Genomic DNA, 22641 nt, shown 5'->3' with positions numbered 1-22641 from the left:
GATGCCTGATGGATTTTTGCACAGAATAGACCCCCCTCTGGTCAGCCAGAGCAACTCCCATCTTGTGGAGGGGTCCTGGGAAGAAGGAGACTAGGCCAGGTGGGAGGAGCAATGTTTCAAGGGCTCCAAGAAACTCATTTCTTGGCATGATCCCCAGGAGCAGCTGAGCCTGGGAGAAGAGCCAGATGGTGGAGGCGGAAGGGCCTGCCCAGACCTCCTTCAGCTCTTCTCTTTCCTTCTTCTTAGTGCTTTGCTCCTTCTTCAAGAGCTGTGTAGTACTCAGGAATACGTCAACTGAGCACCTGGGTCACACAGTGGATGAGGCACACGCACACTTTGTTACCCCAGGAATTGGCGATAGAGCACACTAAAGTCACAGAGGTACCAGAGATTCCTTCTAGGAGGGTCTTGTCCCTGTTCCTTGAAAAACATACATTAAGATACCAACAGGCACCATTCCTTCTCAGACAGGCAAAAATGTAAAAGCCTACAGAACCAGGTGCTAGGAGGGTATGGAGAAGAGGCTTCTTGCACTTCTGGTAGAGGTGTAACTGGCCACTGCAGAGAACAATCAACAAGGCTTAGTAAAACTGCAGATATGTTCCACAGCACTACAATTTCCCAACCAGGTACAAAGGGGGACCCCTAAAAACAGGAATTATGTTTTGGAAGGTAGGCCCTTGTAGTACACTTGGAATTTGTTCCTCTGGATAAAACGGTCAACCAAAGTTTTTATCTGGAAGTTTTGAGAAGGTTGTGTCACGACTGGGGGAAGAAACATCCTGAGTTGTGACAAACAAGTGACTGGTTCTTCTCCCATGACAACACACCTGTCCACACTGCTGAGTTTTCAGCAGTGTCTGGCCAAAAACAGTATGACCCCCATGCCCCACCCTCCCTATCCACCTGATCTTGCCCCAGGCGACTTTTTTTGTTTGTTTCTCTGGTTGAAAAAAGTCCTCAAAGGGGAACATTTTGCTGATGTGCAAAAGGTGAAACAAAAAATGGCAGAAGCACTAAAAGGCATCAAAATTAAAGAGTTCAAACGCTGCTTTAAGTAGTGGAAAAATCATCTCAATAAGTATATTGCATCAAACAGAGAGTACTTTGAAGGTGACTGAACTTGAAACATGTACACAATTTTTTATAAATTCCAGATTTGGGGAGGTCTTCTCTCATATCTGTGCTGGAAAAACCCTGTATGTGTGTATAAGTTGATGCATGTAGTAATCATCGGTGTGACTTTTTTTATAGTAGCAAAAAATAGCAACCCATGTGTTCGTTAATAAAAACATGCATAAATGACAGAGTTTTCTTATGAAGAAATACTGTACAGCTGTCCAAAAGAATAACCTAGGTCTGAGAACACTGTGTAAAGGCACTCAGAATGGTTCAGCATTTGACATGCTGTCGTAGGTTATCCTACAAAACAGCCTCTAACAAAGCTAAGCTGTCCCAAACACCTGGCAAAAGGATTATTTATTTACCTCTATACCAAGAAGGTTGGGAAAAGCACCAGTGTCTACATGTGGTGTATGCCCAGGCAGACTTCAAAGGGTCTGTGCTGTGAGACCTAAAGTTCTTATGAGGTTGTCCAGAAAAACATGTCAGCAGGGCCTCTGGTGATTCCATGTGTGCAAAACGTGTTCGTGACAAGATGAAGCCTACTCTCCTTATCGAGGAGCAGAAAATTGTTGTGAAAGTGTTGAAGACACAAGCATAGAGTCAGAAAGCAAAATAAAGAAATGAAGCTTTTTTTCTGTAATAAAAATTAAAAGACTTGTTCTGTAGGGAAAAAAAGGAATAACCTAGCTGTATATGTCTATCGCAGTATGAATGCATGTCAAAAATATGCGGAAGGAAGGAAGAAAGTAGTAGAATCAGATAAAAAACATGGCACCATCGTATACACTAACAAGTATATGCAAGTTGAATATCTTTTATCTGAAATGCTTGGGACCAGAAGTCCTTTGGATTTTGAGTTTTTTCAGATTTTGGAATATTTGTATTATATATACTTAGAAGTTGAGCATCCCAAATCCAAAAATCCAAAATGCTCCAATGAGCATTTCCTTTGAGCATTTTGTCAGTGCTCAAAAAATTTTGGGTTTTGGGTTTTCAGAATTGGGACACTCCACCTGTGTGCTATTCTGGGATACTGGGTGTAAATGCAGAAAATGAAAATACAAGGAATTCATGAAGGCAATTGCTCCAGAGGAGTGGAGGGAGGTGAATAGGATTAGGGCTCTTCAACTCTGTGTCAAGACTTGAAGTATTAGTGATGGAATCTTAGTGGTCAGTTCCAGGTGGTGGGAGCACAGGTCATTATATCATTTGCTTCTCTGAGCCTTTCTGAATGGTTTTCATGTCTATAAAATTCAGTGAGTGGAACTGTCCCCAAAGCTGGGGTTCAGTATCACAGCCCCAGAGGTGGTGCAGGAGAGCTGGGGTCTGAACCAGCAGGGGAGGTGCTGGCAGCCCCCACAGGGCCCATGCTGCTCTCTCCTCATGCAGAGCCTGAGGTTTGACTTTTTTGTGTGTGTGATGCGATTAAACGCATCAGGCAAGGGGAAAATGTCTTATCTGTACCCAGCCTAGCTCGAAGAAGAGGGAGAAATAAGAGCAGCCAAATTGAAACCTTATTAAACAAAATTGGTTAGGTCTGATGGAGCCAAACCTAGACTGATCTTTAAAAGCTTATTTCATTTTTCCCCTCTAGTCTGAACCGCTGAATTGAAGTAACTGATCCTGCTGTAAGCTTATTAGTGTCAAACCTTGTGTGTTTCTTTTCCTCTCCGATTTACATTTTATTAAGTAATGATGAAGTTGCAAGGTCCTGACCCTCGCCTTTGGCACAGCCAGGAGTTTCCAGGCTCATTAATGGAACAAAAATGAATAATAGAGGTCCAATCTTATTATAGCTGGTACCATTATTACAAAAATCTCTGTTCATCAGAAAGACTACTAAGCACCAGTCTATCGCCTGCTTCGTTCAAGCAGCTGTTGATTCTATAGAATGCTGGAAGGACCCCAAACACTGATATTTCTTTACAGTGTCAGACTGTTCGTTTCTTACTCAACAGGAGGAACTCGCTACATGTTAGTGAGGTCATTGAGTTGAATCTACTTCATCTTGGGCTCTGTGGTGTAGATATGTTTTTATGGCACGACAAAGTAAAAGAATATGTACTTTAATGACAGGCAGATTTGGATGCTCTGGATAAATTTCTTAACCTCTAGGGCCTCAATTTTCTTGTCTGTAAAAGGAGATCATCATTAGTCACCTTCAAAGTTGTTATTAGAATTAAGTGGAATCAGGCATGTAAACGTTCTCCCTGTTGTAGGTATCCAGTAGATGTTGAATTTCTCTTTTCTTTATCATCTGTGTTGGTCCCATGGTAACAGAATGCAGTTTACTTGAATGGCAGTTGGGTACTTCCTGTTTCCTGCACGGTGTTGTAGAGAGCGAGATGAGTAAGGATGGTTCCACCTCATGCCGTTCCTGTTGGAGGTTTTTAGTAACCTGAGAAAGCACATATTATAGAGAGACCAGATCATTCTGGGCACAGTATTATGCAGAATCCTCAGAAATGCCAGAAAGTAAGTTGCAGACACTCAAAAGAAAAGAAAGGATATCTGAGTACATCAGGCCTCAGAGCAGTCAGAGGTGAGTGTTCATCTTCCTCTTATCTGCTGAGTCAGCAAACTGGACATATTGTACTACCCAGAACAGAAAGCATAGGTGCTGGTAAGGAGCAGTGCAGCTGAAAAGTCAAGCCTGAGAATTGCCCATGGACTCGGCCAGCAGGAGGCTGCTGCTGATTTTTGTTAGGGTAGCTGTGGCAGCATAGGACAGGAGAGGAGAGAGGGCCTGGGCCTCCAGTGAGGCAGGCCTGGACCAAATCTACCTCTTCCACACCTGGGTCTCGAGGCAGGCCTGAATTTCCTGGGCTTCACTTCCAAACCTGAGAAAAGGGGCTCATATCACCTCTCCTTGGTCTCTGGAGCCTCCTCCCTGCCTTCCATCAGAGCCTTCTTTTGGGCTCAAGCTGTGTGGGCACCACATTGTTACCTATGGATCCTGTTAATCACCCAGGATCCATAGCTACCTGTAGGCCAGGCCCTGACTTTGTGAACTCAGTAGGCTGGCAGGGGCAGGGCTGCTCTGCTCCCAGCTTCAGCAGCCCAGGGCGTGGTTTCTCTCAGCTGTCAGGGAGCTGAGGCCATGGAATGTCAGGCCTGCCTTACTTATTTGCTTTGTGACCTTGAGATATCAGAAAGCTCTTTCTCCATCCATAAAATTGAATGTAAAAATATTGACCTGCCTTGTAAGGTTTTTATGAAAAATAAGTGACCCAGAGGATGGCAAAGCTTCTTTGTTCATCAGTAAGGACCAGATTACTTAGCAAGCATGAACTTGAGTTTTAAAAATTGTTTGCTTGCTTGATGTACCTCCCTCCTCCCTACCTGTATCCATTCCCTCCTTTCCCAGAAGCACTTGGTGCTAGAGGACTGGGAAGGACAGGGGGTAGAGATTTTGCAGCCGTCCATCCCTCGGGGAACCAGGCTCGGACACACCTGCGGGGCACACCCTAGTGATGTACAGCAGCAGCAGCTCTCCTCACTCTGCTACCTAGCCTTCTCTGCTGCCCTTCTAACTGCTCCCCCGCCGTGGAAATGAGGACTCCTGTGTCAGCAGGCCTTAGCTGTGCTCCCCTGTTTGGAAAGCTCTTTGCCCTTGGTGTTGTCTGGAACCGCTAACTTCTCAGCCAGCCCCAGGGCCAACCTTGCTCCCACAGCCATGGATGTGGACTTCCAGACCCAGACTGAACTCCCTGAGGAGAGGGGCAGTGTTGTTTGGCCCCTCTCCTTTACTCCACCAAACTATATTGGGGTCTCCTTTATGCCGGGCATTGTGTGGGAACTATAGACAGAAAAATTAACACCAAAGCCCCCATCCTCATGGAGTCATTCCAGTGAAGGGGAGACAGTCAGTAAACAAGTAGATGTCAAGTACTATGAAGAAAAATAAAACAAGGAAAAGACAGTAGAGAGTGATGGGGCTATGACGGGACGTTTTCATTGGGTAGCCAAGAGTGGACTCTGGCAAAGTGACATCTAGCAGAGGCATGAAGAAAATAAGGAAGAGAGATATATGGATACTTGAGGGACGCTTGTCCCAGGCCCATGTGCCCGGAGTGACATTAGCATCGGGTGGGAGGTCGTCATAGCAGACAAAGTCAGGGAAATAACAGGGGCCGGGTCGCAGAGACTTGTGAGCTATGGTAAGGACTTCAGCTTTTGCAGCATGAGACGGGAAGCCAGGGGTGAGTTGGGGCAAAACCCTGGTGTCATATCACCTCGTGTTTAAGCTGCTCTGGGAAGAGCAGACTGCAGAAGAGGGAGCAGCAGTGGGTGGGGGCTGGGACCAAGGTGAGGCAGTGCAGGCAACGGGAAGCGGTCAGCTACTGGACCATTGGAAGGCAGACCTGCTGCATCTCCTGATGGCTCCTTAGCCTGATGGCTAAGGCTACTAGAGTACGAAGAGAGGTAGGATATCAGCCACAGCTTCTTACCTGAGCATCTAAGCACTGTCCTTTCTGAGAAGGAGACTGAAGGAGATGCCTGTCTACCATCCAAGGGGCAAGGTGGGTGTGTACGTCTGTGTGCTGTCAACTCTACCCACAGCCTCTCCTGGAACGTAGACTTCTATGCTCATCTGGCAGCCTCAGAGACACCTACTCACAGAGCTTCCAGCTCCCTCCCCTCCAGCCTTCTCCTATCTGTACCCATCTTGGCATGAATCAGATATTCTCACTAAAAATCTGGGAGTTATTCCTTACATGCCAGTCTTTCCCTCATCCCCACATCCAGTCTGTTACCACAGAAATATGTCTTGAATTCTCTGAGTACCTTCCTTGCTAGTTTCTCTCCTTCCTTTCTTATTTCTGTACTTCCTCCCCAATCTACTTTCCACACTGTATTGCCAAAATGATATATTTTTTCCTTTATTTTAAAGATGTGGGGTACAATTCAGGGTTAGGTATGCAAATGTTCATTATGCAGGTACCAAAATGATCTTTTAAAAATGCAAGCTAGCAAAGTCCATAATTTCATTTTTCTTTATGGCTGCATAATATTCCATTGTGTAAATGGATGGAATTAGAATCTATAATACTCAGTGATTTATCACAGAAACAAAGACCTGAGTACCACATGTACTCACTTATAAGTGGACTCTGAGCATTTGTCATAATACTATAAGAAAGGAATTGGCAGTAGTGGGACACTGCCGGGGGGGGGACATAACGTCAATAAGGGTACCCACACTTTACCTGTATGATGACCATGTATGTTTCTAACCCTCATTTGTACCCCACATTTTTAAGATAAAATAAAATAATTAAAAATAAAAATACAAGCTAGAAGGTGTCATTCCTCTGCCAACCACAGCCCACCCCACCACTGGTGGCTTCTTCTTGCGTCTGCCCATGGTGAAGGTGGCTGGCTTGTGTCTCTAACCTGACATCCCCCAGCCCACTCTACCCCAGCCAGCCCTGCCACCTTTCAGTTCCTCCAGCAGTCCAGGTTCTTTTCCTGCTCAGGGCCTCAGGCACACTCTGCTCTTCCCTCATCCTAGAATCCCGTGGGTGATTCCTTCTCATCTATCTCGTCTCAGCTCCAGTGCTACCTCCTCAGGGAAGTCCTTGCTGTCTACCCAGGATGAATTGGGTCGCCCAGGTGTTCGCACTCATAGAGCCTCATTGTTTATTTCTCATAACACCTTCCCACAGTTTTATAGTCCTACATTTACTAACATATCTTCTCCAGTAGACTTCATAGGACCAAAACTGTCTGTTTTGCTCACCCCCATATCATTCCAAGGCCTGGGCCTGGTACTTGAGACAAACTTAATACTTATGTGTTGAGTGAATGTACATACACCATCTCAGCCACACAACATGGATATTAGTAAATATTTGCTGAGTGAGTTGTTGAATAGATGGATAGAGTCTCTCAAAGTTGACTAGAAAATAAATGGCTGAAAGGAAAGCCTGTTTTTCTCATTCTTATGCTGGTAAAGTTTTCCACTTTTCTATATTTTTGATGTTCTGAACAGGATCTTCTATTCTTGAAGTGTTCCTCAGCAGAGTGCGGGCTTGCTGATGACCCTTTGTGACGATGTTGTCAGCATGCACCCTGTGAGAACCCACGGTAGTGCCACACCGCCCTGTCCCCATCTTTATCTGCTTCACAATTTCCTGTCTAGGCCCTTAAAATCTTGATTTGCACAGTTATTTGTCTTTCTGCTCTTCACGGTGCCCTGGTAAGGCATTCTTTATTATTTCAGTCCTAAGAACACAAGCCCCGTTGAAAACAGAACATGCTTTGAATAAAGCCTGCTTGGCGTTTGGCTGGATGGGGTGGAGGAGGGGATGAGGTGGGGGTGGGGGACGTCAGGGTGACCCAAGGCCCCTGGCTGCCCTCCTTCACAGAAGGCTCATAAATACAAGGATCTCGCTCAAGCCCCAGCAGGTCTGGAATCTCAACTTGGTGCTTTGCCAGGTATGATTTTGCCATGAGGGGCACTTCTCTTCCAGAATCTGGTGTAGTCATTCTCTTCAGAGGGGCTATGTATTTAACTAGTCCTGTCATAAACAGGGTTTCTAAGCAGCCCCTGTGCTGGGCACTGAGGATGCAGCAGGAGGGAGAGCATGGTCCCTGTCTCAAGATTTAGAAGGTAGTGGACACAAATTTGATAAGCAAAATTTGAAAATCTGACAATGTCAAATGTAGGAAAAGATGTGCATAGCATGGGTGTCTTGGACCCTGTTGGTGAAAGTTGATTTACCTAGCTTGAAAAGTTGAACATTCACTCACCCTGCAATCCAGCAGTTCTGCTCCAAAGTCCGTTTCCTCAAGAACCCCTTCACGTGTCTCAGGCGGGATCTTGTTAGGAGAGGCATTGCGGCATTTTTCAGCAAAGAACGGGAAGCACCCCAGAGCACATTGATAGGAACCCAGATGGCGTTAAATGCGCACAGTGTGGTAGATGGCATCGTCAATGAATGCGCTACGGGTGCATGCACCATGTGCGTGAATTTTTAGTATCAGTACTGGCATGATGTTTCACTCATACAGTGCAGACACACAACAAGACAGATGATTGACTGACATATGTACTCCATATGTAGTGAGTTTCTACACAACCATACACATGCGTATATAAAAAGGAAGAGAATGCTTCACACCGAATTCAGGGCAGCTGCTGCCTCCCGCTGACACAGGCAGGAGAGCTCAGTGAGGAAGGCACATAGGAGGGTGTGACTTATGGGTAATGTAGCTCTTGGGGTGGATATGGGGGCTCATGGGTGTTTCTTTTATTGTAGTTTACATCTGTCTGTACACAGAGGCAGGGACTGATCTGTAAAGCAGCAGTGACCATGCAGTAAGTCAGAACTGAGCAGCCTGCTCTGTCTGGAACTGTCAGGGAAAACTTCCACGAAGGGCTGTGGGAGCTGGGGTTACGGATGAATGGGAATTTGCCAGTGGAAGAAATCTCAAGGAGGGAGAGTCCTGTGGGCAAAGCACAGAGACATTCAGAAGCACAGTGTATGCAGGGAATTCTTCAAGTCTCCATTGGCTAGGGCTTAAAGTATTGGTGAGAACATGAGGTGGAAAAGGCTGTGGTGTTGGGGTGCATTGTGGAGGCTTCTATGAAGGCCAGGCTAAAACCCATGAACCAGACTTTTCAGCAGAGTATCTTGTGGGGCACCGAGGGGGTGCCGAGAGGCCCCCATCCATCACAGGACATCCCCATGGAATTTCAATTAGCCAAAGCTTCTTCCTGCTTATAGCAGCTATGACTGGAAGGTTTGAAAGTCATGAAGTAGAAGACAGGAGCCCATGTACAAGTTAATGACAAAGAATTACCTCATCAGTTAGTCATTTCAGAAAGCTACATGGGCTGCCGTGGGCATCTGGGAGGGAAGAGCTGTGATCCAGGCACTACTCACTGAGCAGACAATGCTTAGTGTAAGACAATATTCTCTAGTTACTCTGAGTTACATTCCTGAAAATCTTATTTTTCCATTGCCTTTACAGACCATATCAGAGATGTTTTATGTTTCTTTTTGATTAATCTTGGCTGTGGCTTTTGACACTGTGCTTCTCACTTTCTCTGCCCCCTGACCTCTTGGGTTAGGTAGTTAATGATCTTTAAACAAACACTTAAGTATTATGGCTCTCCAGGAAAGGTCTTGGGCTAGTGGGCCATTAGCACAACACTCTCCTTTTACCCAGGGAGAAAATGAGTGTTGGCACATCCAGGCTTGGTAGACAGGGATACTTGCAACCTAAGTATCAAAATTCTCTTTAGCTGAACAATTTTTGATGTCAGGTTTTCTGAAATATGTTACACATTTCTCTGCTTTGTTAAACAGAAATCTCAGCTCAGGGACAGTGGATCATAGTAGGAGTATTCGTTTATTTCAGGAACATGTTCCTGATTTACAAACTATGGATGCAGAGAAATCTGCCCAGTATAGTAGTCAGTGTGATCTTTTAGAGACAAAGATGAGATCAGGTTACTCCTTTGCCTAAACTCCTCTAGTGACTTCCGGCCTCGGCCTCGATGATACTGCAGGGCCTAAGCCTTGACCTCCCTCCCCTGCTCTCTCCTTCCCTCTCCTGCTCTCTCCCTCCCTCGCCTGCTGCAACTCTCCTATTTCTGCTTATTCCCAGATTCCCCAGGCCTCTTCCTTCTCGGGTCCTGCACTTACTGGTTCTCCCACTTAGAACTCTCTTTCTTTGGGTCTTCACACAACTGGCTACTTCTGATGCTCAGGCCTTAGCCCAGATATTGGCTTTGTGGGAGGCCCTCACTGACCACCCATCTAAAGACCCAGACATTCACACCCCCCACCCCAGGACTTCTCTAGCATATCACCCTGCATAGTTGTCTTTATAGCATACGCTATATGTAATATAATTATTAAATTATATATGCATGCACACATATAATTTTATGTATTAATTTTATGTATGGTGATATAAATTGAATTAATATTAATGTATGTATTATTTGTCTCATATATGTAATTTTATTTTTGTTGCTTCTACATATCAAGCAGTTTAGAAACAGAGTTTGCTCTGTCCCTTCCCCCAGAACAGTGCTTGGCGCACTGTAGGCACTCTTGGGGTGTGTGTCAAATGAATGAAGAAGAGCCTGCCCTGGGCCACCCACAGGCCAGCAGGCAGTAGATACAAAAGAGACAGTGACAGTGGCTGTAGGATTCAGAGGGACTGGGACACCACCAAGGAGATAAGAATAAGCTCAGCCCACTGGGCAGACTTTCCAAAGCAGGGGCATTCAACCTGGACTTTAAAGGGCAGAGGGCATAGCTTGGCAGGCTGAGCGACTGGGAAGGCCATTCTGAGGGTAGGAGGTAGGGAAAACCCATACAGAGGGCTAGAAAGCGCTGGACTGGTTGTTGGAAAGGGAGAAGCCTGGAAGGACTGGAGCTTAGAGAGGAACAAGGACAGAAGGAACTAAGGTCATCCAGGATTTGGCAGCTGTGACCCACTGCCCTCATTCCAGAGGAGTGAAGCTTGTAGAGTGAGGCCCTGGCCCCATCTTGCATAGTAGTCCTAGATCTCATGTTTTCAGGGCGGCTGCCACTCCATCCAAGGGGAATCTAACTGGGCCCTAAGCCTCCCCTTGGCTGGTCCGCCTGGTGCATCAGCACCTGAGCCAGGTAGTCATTGGTGGGCACAGGGACAAGATTTCTCTAGCTGGAGTTCCATCTTCCTCCTTCTCCCCAGTCTTGAAGCTTGTTAGTTTCATGTGCTCTATCTCTTGCTCCCCATTAGGTGGTGAAGAAGGTGAAGTCCATGCAGATGTTCCATATGCCTGTCTCCTCAGCCATGCAGGGAGACCGGCTGGGCATCTGTGTCACCCAGTTTGACCCCAAGCTGCTGGAGCGCGGGTTGGTGTGTGCCCCTGAGTCCCTGCACACTGTCCATGCAGCCCTCATCTCTGTGGAAAAGATCCCATATTTCCGGGGGCCCCTGCAGACCAAGGCCAAGTTCCACATCACGGTGGGCCATGAGACAGTCATGGGCCGGTTGATGTTCTTCAGCCCTGCACCAGATTGCTTTGACCACGAGCCTGTTCTGGACTCCTTTGACTTCTCTCGAGAATACCTCTTCCAGGAGCAGTACCTATGCAAGGATTTGGCACCAAGGGTGACAGACAGTGATGAGGCCAACAAGAAGGCAGGCCAGGCCACAGAGGGCCATCTTCCTCGGCAGCAGTGGGCCCTTGTGGAGTTTGAGAAGCCTGTCACCTGCCCTCGGCTATGCCTAGTGATTGGCTCCAAGCTAGATGCAGACATTCACACCAACGTGTGCAGGCTGGCCTTCCATGGCATCCTGCTTCACGGGCTGGAGGACAAGAACTATGCTGAGAGCTTCCTGCCCACGCTGAAGGTGTACAAGCTGAAGCACAAGCATGGCCTTGTAGAGCGGGTAAGCATGCCCTGTAAGCCCCTTCTTCCTGCTTGGGTGGCTGGGATGGACGGAGTCTAGTGTCTGTGATGAGAGTCAGAAAGGCCCTCTTAGGTATTCTGGTCCCACCCTCTATAGTTTTTAGACAAGGCACCTGATGCCCAGAGTGGCCAAGTGGCCTAAGTTCAGTCACAGATCCAGGACCTATACCTAAGCTGGGGAACTTCATTGCACCCAACCCCTGCCCCCGGCTGCCCCCCACCCACACTTATTTCATGGTGGAGGTGGCCCCTGGTTCAAGCAGGTCTGGCCTCTCCCACAGCCAATGTCAGAAACCAGCATTTAGCACTGACCTCCTTGGACCCTGACACCCTCACCAGGCCTTGCTCTCCTGCCCTTAGTGGGTACTACACCTCCCTCAGGCTGAGTGGCTGCCTGCCCATGGCCACCCTAAGCTGCGCATGTTCAAAGGGCAACATTACCCGTTGTGCAGGCCAGGCCTGGTCTGTCCTTGCCTGCAGGCTAGGATGGAGGGCTAATGGTGACAGGGGTTGCCAGAGAGCAAGAAGAGGGGAAATATAGAAAGGTGACAGAGTAAGGGGTTTAGTCACTGGCTGCCTAGGGTGCCTGGAGCTCATTGTCACTGGACACAGGTCTTAGGTATGTGGATGAGCCAGTCTAGTTGACAGGCCTATCACTAGAGTGGGCAGAACATGGTGGTCTCCCCCACAGTCCTGGCATCACCTCCTCCCATCACGAACCCACCCCCACCAGCTGTCCTTGCAGCTCTGAGTGGGAATTTGTGCCCACCTGGCCTTGAATGAGGGATAGATGGACATCCAAATCTCTCTGTTCCTTGTGACTAGCTTCCTGAGTGTGGGCCTAAGTGGGTTGGGGATAACTGTCCTGGAGCTTGACTGGATTAGAGTATGGAGTGCTGGTGACCCTACTGTGAGTGAAGGGAAAGTCAGGCTTCTAGCAGGAGTCTGGCCTGAGGCTTTCCACAAGGACCAGATTTCCTCACAGGAGCCTAATGATGATCTCTCATCCCAGACTCAGTGCAGATGAGTCTATACAGAGTGGGTGCTCAGGGGAAGGCATCAGGATGTCACACGGCATTGGGTTTCTATCACCTACCCTCCTTTTCTGTTCTTTCTTCCTTCCAGATCCACTGGTTTCTTCTCTAGAATTATCTGTCATTGTGATACCTTTCCCTCCCATCCTCCTTGTCTCAAAGATTCTGGGTGCTGAAGGTCTGTCTCTTTCCTCTCCTTCCCCTGTACCTAGACCCACCCTTGTACGGAGAAATGAGAAGCAACCCCTTCCTTACCCTGTCCCAGACCCAAAACTCAGAATTCTTAGCTCCAACAGTACCCTCGGAGGCTGCTCAGGGGCTCCATTAGCCATAGTCTGGCCCTGAGATGCAGATTGAAGATGAAGGTGATAAAGTGCATGTTGCTTGTTTGTCTAGCTTGATTTATTAGCAGCATTATGGAGCATAATTATTCTATAGTAAAATATCTATCAGAGAATAAGGTCCTACTTGGTTTGGCTCCTGGCTGTAATTGCTCCCACTCAGGCCCGTCAGCAGTGGTGCAGCAGTCGCTTCCTGTGAGAACCAGGAGCGTAGGTCTCTGAGGAGCAAGTATACATACTGCCAAGATGACTTAAGTCTTATAATGGTGGCTGGGAGGGGTACGAGGGAGACATGTTGACCTAGGTCCTGCCACCAATCTGGGGCATCCCTGGACCACCAGCCTTCTCCTGTTCAGTCCAGGGAGATTAGAAGTGGAGGCACAAGAGCCCTAGACTTGCAGTTCACAGAATCAGAGTCCAAATCCCACATAGACAACCCTGAGCAGAGATAGGCCTTTTCCAACCATGGATAGCTTTGTGGGGGTATTTTGGATATGTGTAAAGGGGGATCCCGTGAGCCAAGGCTTTGGTGAGGGAAGAGGGGCTTCCAGAGCTCCTACAAGGGAGAAGCACTGCACTGGAGCCCTACCTTCTGGTTTCACCTGAGCCCGAGTTGATGCTTAGGTTTGAAGCCATAGGCAGTTCTTTTACAACAACCTTGTGAGGTCAAGACAGTATGCCTTATGCATTTAATCTCAATTTGTTCAGAACCCAGACTGATAGCAGCTCCCCCCACTACCAGCCCCCTAAAGTTCTAGCTGAATGGGCACCTATCCTGACGTCAGGGGCTGGACTGTAGACTGGGGGCCCTCTGTGCCACCCCTGTCCTCCGGACCCAGGGGCAGGAGTCAGCCTACTTCCTGCCACCCTCCGCTGCATCACCATGCTATTGTTAAACACATACTGTGTGCCTTTACTCGCTGCAAACATTATTTTGAATTCTTATAATAACCTTGAGAAGGAGGTAGTTATTTTTCCTATGTACATTTCTTTCCAATTAAATCGATCACTTACTTTCTCATAAAATTATGTGTAAATAAGTAGGAAAAGTAATATATGCACACGGTAAAAAAAAAAATCAAACAAGACAGAAAGTTATTCGGTAAAAGTAAATGTTCTTCCTGCTCTGAACTCAGCCCACCAGCCCTCTCCCCAAAGGCAACCAGACTAGAAATCAGCTCAAGAGATGTGAAGTGACTTGCCCAAGGTCATAAGGTGGTAAAGTGAGAGCTTGAGCCCAGGATTAACTTGTCTAAGTTGCTGTCTTTCCACTATGTCAGGCACATTCTTGCGCTGTACGTTGAAAGACTATGTGTGCTCTTAAAAACTGGACTCTCCTTGGTAGGGGAGTTATCTTCCCGATAAGGCTCAACGTGGGGATCACACAGGCTAGGCTCAGACCCTTGCTGTACCATGTAACAGCTCTATGTCTCAGGCAGTCATTTAATCTCAATGTCTTCAAAGGACAAACAGTCTTGACCTCATAGGGTTGTTCTGAAAGAGCCACCAAAGCCTGTGGCTTCATACCTAAGAGTCAACTTAGGCTCAGGTGAAGCAAGAAGGTAGAGTTCCCAGTGCAGCTCATGAGAGGTAGGCTGGGCTTGCTCATGGGAAAGAGGTAGACTGTTTGCTTTGAGGTCCCAGATCACCTGGAGACTCTCAGATCATCTTGGCTGACCAGGGTTACAGCCATGTGGCACACTGGTCACATGTATGGGCCTGGTCTTTACTCCCAGCCTCACTACCTGCTAGTGTAGAAACTTCGGCAGGTCAGGAGACTCCTTTACACCTGGTTCTCCTTTTCTGAGAAGTGGAAATCTTCACATTGCTGCACCAGGAGTTAGATGACGGTAGAATGCAGGATTTCACATAAGGTTCTGAGATCAGTGCTTGTCTCCTGTTGTGTGCTTTTTATTAATATTAACTTTTAAGCTCTTAGAGTCAAAATAATAAATCATGGAGCTTGGGTTCACTCTTTGTCCCGGGACTCCATTATTCCTCTGTGAAGCACAGAGACCAGTCCCCCTGGTCCCTATCAGGAGCCATCCAGGGCTGGTAGAAGAGGAAGGAGCTAAGAGTCAGGAAGGAGCTAAGGAAGGAGCTAAGACTGGTCCACGGGTGTAGTTGACCAGGGCAGGGGCCAGAGAGGGGCCCTGTGCTCATCTTTCCCCAACTGTGCTTGGCTGACTCCAAAAATTCCTGGGTGCATCACAGCCACTACTCAGCTTCCTAGACAGGCCTTTGTCCCAAGAGATTTCTGGGAGGTAAGGGCATCTTAAAAAGGTAAATTCTGATCTCCTAGGCAGGATCTCCACCACCAAAGCGAAGCAGCTCCCAACCCTCACTCTGTGATGCAGGGCAAGGTCAGCGCATCTTCTCTACAAGCACAGTCAGCTTTCTGGGAAGCTAGGGTTGGGCCTCTGAGCTATCAGTTCATCATGAAGAAAAGCCAGCCCTCTATAGATATGTATTAAATTAACACTTTTTACTTGGTGGAGGCTTGAGACATATATGCCTCCTAAGCCCATTGCCTATAAAAAGAATCATTCATTCAAATATTCAGATGTTTATTGAGCTCCTACGTTTGTGCCAGGGGATACAAGATAGAGTTCATGTCCTCACAGGGGAGACCAACAACAAATGGCAAACTAGATACTTTCGGGTGGCAATAAGGCCTAGAAAGAAAATAACAGAGTGATGCCAATATGAGATGCTGAGGACAGTGCTTGGCACACAGAAGATGCTAATGCTCAAGCCTCCCAGCCTGTTATTTTACTTCCTGTGCTGTGCTCTGCTTCACTGGCTCACACTATAAGGTGGTCAGGTACCCTAGCAGACGTGGCTTAACTCATTAGTATTATGTAGAGCAAACTATGGCCCATGGGCCAAACCTGAGCGACTATCCTGGCCTAAAATCTAATAGTCTTAGACGAGCTTATTTTCGCTGGATACTTCTTTCAGCTGCAATCAAACACAATTTAATTAACTTACCATTGGTAAATGGCTTTCCTTGCTTGGCTAACAAATGAGCCACTCAGAAACTTACTTTAGTTGTAGCCTCATTCTCATTTTTAAATTTTTTTTTGTCTCTGCCCTGTTGAGATACACTGTTTACGTTTTCTTATTTTTCTGACCATTGTTTTTCTGTGAGTTGGGAATATTGTGATGTCAGTGTATATTGTATTGTATTAGCACAACTAATAAGCACAATGCTTGATAAAATAATAATACACATTCACTGCACCTTAAAAGTGTAACATTTCAGGTGCATTTTCTTGTTTTGACATAATGGGTATGCAGTAGTAATGAAAATAGATAAAGTGTTTTGGTTGGGTGAACTGGTGCGAATTAGAACTGTTACTATCATTTGCAGTTCACTGAGTACCTATCCTGCCACTGTGGCACAAAAGCAGCCATAGACAATATGTAAATAAATAGGTGTGTATTCCAATGAAACCTTTTTTAATGAACATTGAAATTTGAATTTCCTATAGTTATCACATATCACAAAATATTCTTCTTTTGATAGTTTCCAATTAGAAAATTTAAAACCCATTCTTAGCTCACAGGCCATGTAAAAACAAGTAGCACCGAGAATTTGACTCTTTGGCTATAGTTTTCCAACTCCTGATCTAAGTGGTAAAGAGGGCTCTTGAAGTAGAATGAGCATCCTGCAAGAAAAATTCTAAAAATCACCTGCAGCTACATGTATTCAGCCCTCTCAGCAGTCTTTAGGAATTGCATTATAGGAGTGGGAGCTTGGATTGGTAGACACATCCAGAGGTGTCACCTAAGGAGGAGAAGGGACATGAAGATGTTCTGAAGGGCTAATCTTTCCTGGGAGAGGGTTTGGGGACGAGAACTAGAGCATATGGTGGCAAGGGAAATAGTTGGTATTCTATTTCAAAATGAAAATATAGAAATATGAGTATGATTTTGAATATAAAGAAAGGGAAAGAAACTGTAAGTAGAATGAAATTGAAATAGAACTTTCACATTCACAAAGAAAACACTGAATTTGACAAAACCAGCAAAAATAAGGAAAACAAGAACAAAGTAAGTAATAACAAAAGCAGAAGGAACAATATTAAGTATCAGTCATTACGCTAAATGTGAATGACTGAATTATCCTATTTAAATGTGGAAACTGATAGACTGGATTAAAGTGCAAAATCTAGTTATATGCTGTTTATAAGAAATATACTTAAGGTGATAGGCAAAGGTTAAGTATAAGAACACGAACGAAAAGATGTCACGTGACTATAAACACAAAGCATAAGTGGTAACATTAAAATTTGGACAAGGTAAAATTAAGAGTAAAAATACTAACCAAGGTAAAGAGAGGCATCATGTAATGATAAAAACCTCGGTTACAAATATGTATACCCCAAACATATTAAAACCAAAACTTATGGCTGGGTGTGGTGGCTCACACCTATAAGCCCAGCACTTTGGGAGGCCAAGGCAGCAAGATTGCTTAAGGCCAGATTGGTGGCAGGACCTAGCACATATAGACAACATAGGAAGACACATCTCTTAAAAAAAAACAAATACACACACACACACACACATGATGTAAGGACAACTTGATAAGTAGAATTGTAATTATAGTATGGCACTTCAGAATTCATATTTTATAATCAAACAGGCCTACTAGATAACAAATAAGAACAAAGAGGCAGAATATAATCAATAAGCTTGATTTTTAGATACACAAACACATACATCCATCATATAGAGAATATACATTTTTTAAATATCTATGGAACATTTACAAGAACTGAATATTCAGCAGTAGACATTCAGAAAATATTTGTAGAACATCTACTTTGTGCTGTTTTAAGGACTTGGGACATAACAGTGGATAAGAAAGACAAAACCTCTCCCCACATGGAACTTAGTTTATAGTTATATTTGTGGCCACCTAGAAAACCCTAATAGATTTTAGAAAGCAAAAGTCATGAGCCATTAAAATTAGAAACAATGCATTTATGTATAGATATAGATAGATATAGAGAGAGATGGAGAGATAGAGAGTGTATATGTGTGTTTATTCATTATTTCATATATTCTCTGCTTGGAAATTAACCAGCAGTAAATTGCTCTTCTTTCAGTTAAAGCTGTTTCTCATACTGTTATATAATGTTGAATCCCTTAGTAATAACATCTTCCTCTTTTTCAATGTTCTTTCAATCCTTTGATTATATTGCAGAGAAAGATTTAGATCTATTCAAAGGTGTCTTTAACACTCCTCTGTTACATGCTAACCTGCCTTTTAATAAATAGAAAACAGGACCAAGATGCAGAGTCTTCTAGCAGCAACAGTATATAAATAGGATCCAATTCATTATGTTCATTGTATGTTCTTTTACCATTAACTTCCTCTATTTATGGCTGTGACTCTTTTTTTTTCCCCTAGAGTACCATGTAAATTTTCCTCTTTAGATATATGTAAGGAAAAACATTAGGTAAATATTAATAGTAGGTCAGGTATGCAGAGATCTGAGGGGTGAAGGGCATGTAAAAGCTTAGGCTGGAACCACTGGGCCCTGTCCCCAGGAGGTCACTTGCATGTCTGCCACATGCAGATTCAGACCAGCTGCTCCTCCTTTAGTGAGCTGAGGGCCAAGCCTTTCAGAAACAAGGCCTTTCTAGTGAAGGTCAGAGACACATTCCTATGGCAGGGATTGACAAAGAACTGATGGGGCTAGGATTGGAAGAAAGGATCTCTGCCAAGATGATAGGAAGTAGGCTGGCAAGGGGAAAGCACAGAGAGGTGGTGACCTTTCTGCTGTGACTTGAATGACTGGAAGGTTCTCTAGTCAGACACAGTGACTGCAGGGAGAAAAGGAAGGTGAGGAGGTGTGTTCCTGGTCCAGGGACCGCTTCTGTAAATCACAGAAGCCATGCAGTGCCTGGCTCTAGGCCATTTGAGGAATGTGCCCTCAGCCCAGGGTACCTGGCAGCTGGAGGGCAGGGACAGGGAAGTTGAAGAGGAATGTTGGGCTAACCATCAAAGATGGTTGGACTAAGGGGAAGTGATGTAGGTTGGGGGATGGCATGACACTCCAGTTCACCTATGCTAGAGAAATCCTTGGGCCAGAGTGAGCCAGGGCAGCCTAGTGAGAGGTTCCGCCTCCACCCTTCAGTGTCCCCAGTCTCACCCTGAGGCTCCTGGCATTGGTCTGTCTGTGGAGCCGCCGGTTCAGTGGTCTGGCAGTTACATTCTCCATGTAACAGTCACACCTTCCCAGTATTGTGTGAACGTGAAAAAGTTGGAGTAGATGAGGGCTTGGTGCCCAAGACAGTAAGTGCTCCGCAACACCTGCTGTGTTCTGTGGCACACTTTTCACTGTTGTCACACCCCAGGATGCCCCTCCTTACCACCCCAAGTGATCCACCTTCTCACAGGTCTTACCACAGTTCCCTCCTCACCCCTCCGTGCCACCCCCAGCAGCACGCACAGCTCCACCCAAATCATTTTCTACAAAACAAAGGTGGTCCTTCCCACTCTTACTCAAAAATCCCTTTTAGGTCCATATCACCAACAGGATGGACAGTACGCATACCTTCGCATGCTAACTGGCTGGCATCCTCCTAATTGTGAAGCTGGTTCTCAGGACATGGCAGGCAGGAGGCAGGCAGGTAGGGCAGTGCAAATGCCACCCTAAGACCGGTGCTGGAGGAGAAGAGAGAGCCAAGGGCAACAGCATCTGCAGGTTGAGTAAGGCCCTCGGGGGGAACCCTGTGAGCACAGGCTCCAGGGATAGCCTGCCAGAGTCCCAGGCTTGCTGGGCCACCTGCAGGTTTAAGACTTTGGGCAAAGAAGAAACTTCCAAACTCACCGGGTGGGATAAGGAAGGGGAAGGATACATGTAACATGCTAAATGTTCTGCCTAGCACAGAATGGGCTATGGGTAAACAGTGGGGGTCATCAATACTACTTATTCAGCTTTTCCTCATGGAAACACAGGTGCCTTGGTTCCCAGTTGAGGTGGTAGCAAGAAATTGCTACCCTCTCACCATGATGGAATCAGGCCAGCCATCCTGGGTCTGGCACCCACAGGCACCGGTCAGGGAAGGCCTTAAGGCTGGGCCACAGGAGCCGGCGGCATTGGCCCAACCAAGTGTAAACATACAGACGCCACCTGGAGCACTGGCCGACTTTGAAGTCTGAAGCAGTGCTGCCTTCTGGCTCCTGACTCTGTCCCGCTCCACTGCCGATGGCTTGTTAAATGTGTCCAGGGCACCAGGGAGCATGCTAGCCTGGGGTGCAGGCTGGCCTGCAACCTACGTCTTGCAGAGCTTGGGCTCCTTGCCATTCTTGTGCCCCACCTCTAGACAGGTCAACTCAGTATCCCTACCCCCCCATAGAAAGCTGTGCTGCGGTCTAGTTGGTCACTTGGTCTGTTCTGCTGGCCCTCACTCCCCCAGGTCCCTGCCAGCAGGCTGAAGGTCACATTGGCCCCCAGCCACTTGAGAAAACAAAGGTTCCCCTGAAGCAGAGGTTGAGAAGGTCATCTCCCGAGGGAGAAGATCAAATGGCTGCCCTAGTGTTGTGGCCTCAACCCAAGCCTTCAGCCTTTCTCCTGGCTTCCGATGTCAGAGTCAATAGCCAAGACTCTCATTCACCTGCTGAAGTGCTTGTTCACCTCCCTCTGAAAATTGTTCTTTTGTTTATCTGTAGACACAGGATTCTGGAGACCTGTGGATGGAACTGGGCATAGGCTCAGTGTGGCTGTGGGCAAACCACTCTCTCCTCAGAACCTGTTTCCTCTTTCAGAGGAGCTGTGATGGGAAATTGATTAGGGGACACATGCGAAGGGTCACGCATAGGGCCTGGCATGTAGTAAGTGCTCAGTTAAAAGTCTCCTTTTTTCCCTCATGAAAATGCAGCTGCCTTTGGGAGCTGTACCAAGGTACCTTTTTATCAGGCCAGCAGATGCTTTACTCTCTGTCAGTGCCTAGGTGATGACTGGCACACAGGAGAACAGAAACAGAGAGGGAGACTCAACGGGGGTAGAGTGAGGTACAGAGGCCAGTGTTGCGGAAGATGGCCCTACCTGGTGTGAAAGCCTATGGTGGGTAGAGAAGGGTAGATTCATCCCTGGTTGGGTTCCCTGTGTGGGGCATATATCCTGGTCTACTGCCAACCTCCAAGTTCTAGACCTCTGGGATTTGTTTGAAGAAATGAGATGAATTGAGGGCTAATTTGCTTTCCTGAGGTTTACACCAGAGAATTACAAAGAATTCGATCATCACTCACAGACTTGCATGTGAGAAATCTCCTCTCATTCTCATGGCAACCCTGGGAGGTAGATACATTTGTCTTATTTTTATAGAAGAGGATACTGAGCCGTAGAGAACTGAATTGGCTTGCCCAGGTCTTACAGTAACTGGGCCAAGAAGCTGGCCCATTTCCTGGGCCATTCCAGGGCCTCTGCCCACCATGCCAGGCCATATCCCTGCAATGAGGAGGACACATTGTAGCAAAATGTTTCTGATGATTCTAGAACAATAACATCATCCCCAGAATTCTTCCAGAATTTGTCAATCCTTGTGGCTTTCAGGTAATCTGAAAGAGTTAACACCTCATTTTCAAGGGGCTCATCCATGACCCAGGCAGCCTCTTGAGTTCTTCCTTGTGGATCCCATTCTTCACTGGGTCAGTAGGCTATTTTGGTAGAGTGGATGAGAGGGAGTGCACCAGGGAGCCATGAGCAGCTCTGGGCATGTGATTAAGGCTGAGTCTGTGTTTTGTCCTTCTTGCTTTTCTTCAGCAGAGTAGATAACTGTGCCTTGTGGTTCCTGGGTATGTCAGAAGATCTTCCTGAACAAATGGTACCTCCATTCTTCACTTCAGCTTCTCCCACAGTTTGGTATCCACTCATTGAGATTCTTTTCTGTAGGGAGTCATTCTGCTACCAGGTCTTAGGTGTTCTCATCAGCATTAGCACCTCTGATCCTAAGAACAGCCTTTCTGACAGGTAGAAACCGAGTTGCAGAGAAGTCCCTTGCTCAAAGTCATAGAGTTGTAGGAGACAGAGTCAGAACTCAGACCCTCCAAGCCCTTTCTCTTGTGCTTGGATCTCCTCACAGAGCTCCCTTTCACAGCTGATTTGCCTTCCTTCCTTGGTGTCACTTCTCCAATTTGAATTAGAATAGTTGCTTCACAAGTTGGGCAATTCCCAAACCTCATCACGGGAGCTGAGCCCTGAAAGAGAGAGACACACATGTAATGACATAATTATGTGCACTGGCAGCCAAGTCCCTGCTCAAAGGCCAGGGACAATGGGGACTCGCCTGGCATGTAAGTGAGAGCCTCAACTTCTATGCACAGCCAGTGACTGCTCCTTGGGAGCACAGTCCCTCCATGACTGAAGGTTAATAAATGAAGCCAATTATTCATGCGGACAGCGAAAATCCCCACTTAGAGCTATTGTTGGAGCTGTGCTGGCGCTGGTTCAGCATTGTTCCAGGAGCAAGGCCTGCTGAGCAAAGCCCACACGGATCGCCTTTGGTTTGACGTCACAATGATTGATTTCAAAATGAAAACCCTCCAACTGTTCTCTGAAGGTTTTTCCTTGTTGTTGGATGTGTTGGTGTCTGATCCCTGAGATCTCCCTTCTTTAGCTGGAAGAGTCTATAATTTAGAGAAGAGCCCAACTGTGTGTGTGTCTCTCTCTCTCTCTCTCTCTCTCTCTCTCTCTCTCTCTC

General features: G+C 46.4%; 1 protein-coding gene across 1 annotated transcript in view; it reads left to right on the top strand.

Moving 5' to 3' along the window:
* The window catches only part of EEFSEC (eukaryotic elongation factor, selenocysteine-tRNA specific), a 281659-nt gene that overhangs the window by 203901 nt on the left and 55117 nt on the right, over positions 1-22641 (top strand). The window contains exon 5 of the mRNA XM_008072921.1: positions 10873-11529. Within this exon, the coding sequence (XP_008071112.1) occupies positions 10873-11529 (657 nt within the window). The remainder of the gene's footprint in view (positions 1-10872; positions 11530-22641) is intronic.

The sequence above is a fragment of the Carlito syrichta genome, unplaced genomic scaffold (assembly GCF_000164805.1).
Source record: "Carlito syrichta isolate Samal-C Ts95f unplaced genomic scaffold, Tarsius_syrichta-2.0.1 Scaffold315518, whole genome shotgun sequence".
NCBI lineage: Eukaryota > Metazoa > Chordata > Mammalia > Primates > Tarsiidae > Carlito > Carlito syrichta.
The sequence above is the reverse complement of the archived record's forward strand: the minus strand, read 5'-3'. Positions and strand labels throughout refer to the sequence as shown.